The 6,022-nt window shown below is 38.8% G+C and overlaps 1 protein-coding gene across 1 annotated transcript; it reads left to right on the plus strand.

The window, feature by feature from the left end:
- Nucleotides 1–1,079: 1,079 nt before the first annotated feature.
- LOC113674221 (uncharacterized) lies at nucleotides 1,080–6,003 on the plus strand. Its single transcript, XM_027190695.2, has 4 exons — nucleotides 1,080–1,278; nucleotides 3,165–3,458; nucleotides 4,013–4,185; nucleotides 4,735–6,003. Exons 1-4 carry the CDS (start codon nucleotides 1,212–1,214, stop codon nucleotides 4,831–4,833), a joined length of 633 nt encoding a protein of 210 aa, XP_027046496.2. The 5' UTR covers nucleotides 1,080–1,211; the 3' UTR covers nucleotides 4,834–6,003.
- The last annotated feature ends 19 nt before the right edge of the window (nucleotides 6,004–6,022 follow it).

The raw sequence follows: 6,022 nt of genomic DNA on the forward strand, positions 1-6,022 counted from the left end.
TTGTCTCACAAAAATCACAAGCAATCCGACACAACTCAGTATAAAGTCTCGGTGTTTTAGAGGTGCATAATTTAATTGGCTTAACACAAAACATAATGATAAATGAACATGATACCCGTCTTAAGCTTCGTGTTTGAAAAGTCTCGAGTTTTCCTTTTCCATTCTATTGTTTCCTTTAAGAGATTTTTAAAAACGTCTCAATTTTCTTTCGCTTTTGTTGAGAGAAAACAGTTGTTTCTTATGATTTCCTTCGAATTTTTACGCGGGAAATTGGCGCGCGGGCGCCCAAAATTGATCTCCACGCGCATGCCCTACGTTTAACCGCTGCTCCGCTGCATGCATAATGAGCTTGAAATAGTAAATGAAAGCTAATACTAATTAACAGATTGATCGAGAATTCACAGACGGATTATAAAAATCCCAAGGAAATGCTGACTTTTGGGAGTCATAACTATTCATCGGAACTTTAGCCCTTGGCCCATTTTAAGAGGAAAGGACTTAATTTTATCTACTAATTATTCCATTTTTTTTTTCAACTTCATTTGAATGTGGTCATGGGGGAACCTGAGGCTTTAGTCCAGATCGTCTCTGCAATTCTAAAAGAAATTGTTTATCTTTCCGTTTTTACACGTACACATCACAAGGACATCAGCGTCTGAGCTGCTAAAAGAAATCACGCCACATTCTAAAGGGACATCACGCCACTTTCTAAAAGTAAATCATACCAAAGACTCTTACTGACCTCTGACACCTGTTGATATTATCACTATGAAAGTTAAGATATTTTTAAGTAAAGCAAAATTCTGATCGCGAGCTATGAAGTATCTACAAGTTATGAACTATTCTTGTCAAAAGGCCTCTCATCATTTTCTCTGATGACTTGTCAAGAGCAAAGACCAACGGAAAATCATAGAATGTTTCCACAGACTTGAATTTCAATTCGCGAAAACCAGCATAACCACATTTCCATATTATTTTGAAAAAGTCGAAAATAGGAGTTAAGCACCTCTTTTTGATTGTCTCCATGGGGCCATCACGAGATGTCAAATTCCAATTACTGCCAGTACCAAATTTAAAGGATCGCCCATCACCGGAAAGGATATATCAAATTTGCGGACTTGCAAAGAAATATGAGAGTCAGATAGGCGCGCGACTTCGCATACAACAGGTCTACAGCTTCTGCCCTCAGACAGTTGGATACGTTGAGCGGCATGGAAGCTAAGTTTTTCTCGGCGGTGATGATTTTGATTACTCTCTTGTTCGCAGATGGCGATGAAGGTAAGTGAGTCTTTCCTTCTAGGATAAAAAAAATCTGGTCTTAGACTAAATTGTAATGTTTTTCTTAGCTCTATTTTCGGGCAGCCATGCCTAATGGGCAAAGTTTCAAGCGATGTAACTTTGAACAGAAACAAAATACAACAAATGCTGATAAATGAGTTTGATCTATAGGATTAATTCCGCGACTCTTGACCCATTTAAGGTGATGATCCCCCATTTCTCATCACGATTGCCTGAAGCGCGATGATGAAACGTTAGCTCTAGCTTCTCCACGAGCGTTTTAATTTTTTTTTCTTTTTATTCATAACGTTATCTTTCCTTCTCTTTTTGCGTTTGCGTCATTTGCTCCTCTAGAGCTCGCCGTTGTTGTTTCGTTGGCACTCTAGAAGATTTGTAAAGTGATCGTGTGCGAACTAAATACTGATAAAATATGTAACTCTCATGCACTGTTATGATACCAGAAAGGCTTGATCATTTGCCGTTCAATCTTCGACAAAATCGGGAGCGACCTCAGTTTAGCGACCTACACAAATCAGCACCTTTATCTTTCTTTTTTCTTCAATTATCTATTTATTTATCATTGAATTCACCGCTGCACTGTAGTTTCCGTTTGAGCTGTATGTATGTCGCAGATTTTTGTTGATATAAATCTTCTATTCGTTTCGTAATTTTTTAAACTGAGAATTAAGAAAGGCCAAATACGGCCTGAAACACGTGTCCTCATCGTTTAAACTAACACTGCGGCCGTCAGCAATCGCGGTGAGCGGCAACAAATGCAACAAATCACGTGCGGTAATGTCAAATGTTGTTTCAGGTTACTTTATCGGCTCCCTTGCAAAGATTGTTGCCGATAAAGCTCGACAAATTGATAATTATTTTTCTAGATAAGAGAAGTTTCCGTCCCTCTGTAGGGGTGAACTTATCTTACCGGTTTCCACCACTTCAAACCATCAGACCGCGTTGTTCCTGATCGTCAGTGTAACAATATGTGATCATTGTTTACCTTTTCGATATTATTTAAATATCCTCACTCTCATCGTTTGTTTCGCGATACTGACTCACGGGAAATTGTTGTTTGCAAATTTTCAACGGCGATACACGGCTTTTCCCCACCAAGTGACTGATGGAGCTTCCGTAAACTTGTCGCTAAATGTCTGCAGACAGATGCTATAAGTACCTTTTGTTCTCTTCGTTATTCCGGCATATTGTTGACCGGCTTTTGTAGGCATCCAGGCCCCGGGAGGTCATTTTTCTTTCTCCTTATTGATGTTAATGGACTAAGTCAGGAGATCATTGTTGAAAGGTTCTTCGACTCGTTTTACGGTATATCATTGGAGGCCATATCGATCTCCAGATGAACAATTGATTACTTTGGTGTCACTCATAGTCCTTGCAATCTGGTCAGCTACCAGCAGTTCTATTAAGTACAAGTCAGTGCTCCCTTTTCGTTTCTAACTCTGATAAATTTACTATTCAATGAGAAAGTGATAATTCAAATCGCAGGAAAACGGATAATAAAACAAAGGCATTTAAGGGCCAGTTTTTCCAAAAATTTTGCTGCTTTGCTTCTACATCTTTTTAGGTGTACTAATCGAAATCCTGCTATTTTGGGAAGCGGAATCAAAAGGAGTGCGTCGTGCAAGTTTGGTCTGGAAGTATACACTTCAATTTTCATTCAAATGAGTTCGCGTGCGTTTTATTTCAGACTATAGTTAGTAGAGGGGACTCCCTCCATTAACTATGTTCAGACCAAGTAACTGTCGCTCCACTCAATAACTTATTACTGTGTATCGTAAGACAACGTCAGACATTCACTTACTCAAGCTAAACAATGTTCTTCAAAATGAGAGTGGTTTCGTTTTGTTTTACTGGCCATCATTTTTTAGGTTCATCAGTTACTGCAAAAGCTCCAACCTCTCGGAAGACAGCTAACGGTGAAATCGCTCATTTTACCTGCACCTTAAAATACAATCTTTCTTCTGCCGAAATCACGTGGCAGAAACAAGGGCACAATCTGAGAGATGGTAGCTCTGGTGTAGTGATAATATCCTGGAACAACGGCACCATCTTGGAAAGTCATCTTCTTGTTGCAGTGACGGATGATGACGAAAGGAGAGGTACTTACACATGTGTTGGGACAGATGAAGATGGACAATCACGAAGATCATTTGTGATACAAGGTGAGCTTTCATTTAAGCAATACTTGATCAGAGACATTTTCAATTGAGTGTCGAAAATAATCCACGACTTCTTTTGCTTTGCTTTACGTCGAACCATTACGGTTCAGGCACTTCAGGCAGTTTCCAACCCACATATAAGTCGCACTTTCTACATTGTGTTACACTGGTAAACAAAACAGTTTTCATTTGGTGTCGAAAGTAATCCGCGATCATTGCTTTGGCTCTCCTTTGTCCCGAAAAGTCGCGCCCTCCTTTCAACCAATCAAATGCAAAACAAACCCGACTTAGTCGCTCGCGTCCTCCCGCGCTTCAAGCGATTTGTTTGTTTTCCCTCTGAATGTCATTGGTTAATGATAATATAAACCTTTGTTCTGACTGGTCGTTGGGATTACTTTGGTCAAAAGTCGTAATCTGATAACTACATTTTCCGGTGCTTGTGAACTTTCTTGGGTAATTTTGGTAACGTAAACAAATCTTTCATGAGACAAAATAAATTCGTATGTTTCATTATTACTTATGCAATAATAGCCAATATCATTTCGATATATTTTCAGGCCAAGCAGCAAAGAAGCTGAGTGACGTTGATTACACTGCCATTGGCGTGGCGATTGGAATCTTTCTGTGTCTTTCTACGGTGATTCTTGTTTACTTGGTCCGGGGCCGAAAGCGTCTTCAAGAAGGAAAGTTAAGAACAATGACAACAATATCTCATTCAGTAACTGGGCATGTAAGTCGCCTTTAGATTCGTATATTTATTTTACTCACGCTTTCCTTTCCTTTCCTTCATCATGCTTAGTGAGAAAGTAAATTATTTTGCAGTATACCTGCCTCGAATTCTGTCAAGAAACAGATTTTCTCAGATCTAGCCATTGTTAAGAGTATTAGGTTATCAAGCTTTCGAAAGAGGCACCTGCCGAGAAAATTAGTCTTACGCGTAAGAGAAATAAGAATTGGTGATTTTGTGAGAGTGGCTTTGGCGTGCTTGTGTGGGTCTCTCGTGTCACTTGCATGTGCCAGTTTATCGAGAGCCTACAATGTATTATAACATTTACAGATACTGCATACTAAGCTGTCAAATTCTATGCGTACGCCTGTTTAATACGATGGTTTCTTCGAGCTGAAGGCGATTTCCATGTATGGGACGAATAGAAATACGATATTCATATCAAATTAAAAATCAGTTACACTTATGACTACGACACGATATCTGTTTATTCGCACTCAGAATGTTGGTGACAAATTCTCTTTTTGTTTTCCTTTTTATATATATATGTAGGACAATGCTGCTGTCGAAGAAGGAGAGAACACAAGTGCTGGAATCACCCTTAATACTCTAACTGATCAGAGCCCTTCTAGTAGGGACTCTAAGCTGTAAAGCATGTGTCTTAGAAAGTCGCCCGTGTCACGAAGCCAGGAGACGATTCTTGTTTTCCTTTTTAAACACTTAATTATTTATCTTAAACTTCTGAAAACCTTACGATCTCGAACCTTATTTATAGTAGCCGATTACGTCATACTTATTTCTGAAACACTATTTTTAGTAGCAAGAACATTCTAGACGCTAATGATGACATATCCTTAAAATAACTCAATAGAATGTTCCGGAATATGGAGAAGTTTCTAGCTCAGCTTATGCAAAAGCGTTGAGGTAAATCAATGTTCTATTAATTTCTGGAGACTTCGTTACAGCTCGTCACCATCGTCCCCCTCGGCTTGCGTATTCCGGCTTGCTTCCTTACACTTGATACCAGACTATTTAAGTTTTTTTGTAAGACGCATGATGGATAATTCCACTTTAGGACCTCTTCAGCCTGACAAATACCCTGGTATGCAATGGTGGAAGGGTTTATATCCGAGCTGATAAAAACTTTGAAATTATTTGATGGAGAAGAACACGTTAGAGTACCGAGGCCCGGTCGTTAGAGTACCGAGGCCCGGTCGTAAGAGTACCGAGGCCCAGTCTTTTTATCCTCTCATCACTTGAACAGAAAATTGAGTGGAAACTGTGTATTGTGGTTTTATTTACAGTCAGTGATGTTCTTCTCGAATTTCAAAATTTTCTCAAAATGTGCGCGGGATGTGGGATTGGCTATAGGAGTCTATAAGGAATAACGCTTGATGCTGTTCATCATGGAATAAGTAGATAACCTTACGAATTAAAGAGACGCGCCCTTATCACGAAAAACCATGCATTGTATAAGGAAAAGATTTATAAAAAGGTTCAACTTTTTCTTCTTGCTCTTCCCTTGTGCAGTTTGATAGCTTGTGATGAAGTATGACAAAAAGACAACAACAATAACGACACGCTTTGTTTACATGGCTATAACAGGGTATTAAAGTGTTTCAGAACAGTTAGAATTTAACTATTGTCAAAGGAAAGGAAAAAGAAATTTTAAGGGAATTATTTTTATTATTAAATATTTTTGCTGCAATTAGTTGGCCTCTTATTTCAAAGTAAGGTGAGATGAATGATTATCAGAGACTAGAGAGTACTTCGTTAAAAGTTGTCCTTCAATAAAATTCTGAGCTCTTCTTCAGAGAAGAATATCTGCTGTAGACGAAAA

This window comes from Pocillopora damicornis, chromosome 3, assembly GCF_964200805.1.
Source record: "Pocillopora damicornis chromosome 3, jaPocDami1.2, whole genome shotgun sequence".
Taxonomy (NCBI): domain Eukaryota; kingdom Metazoa; phylum Cnidaria; class Anthozoa; order Scleractinia; family Pocilloporidae; genus Pocillopora; species Pocillopora damicornis.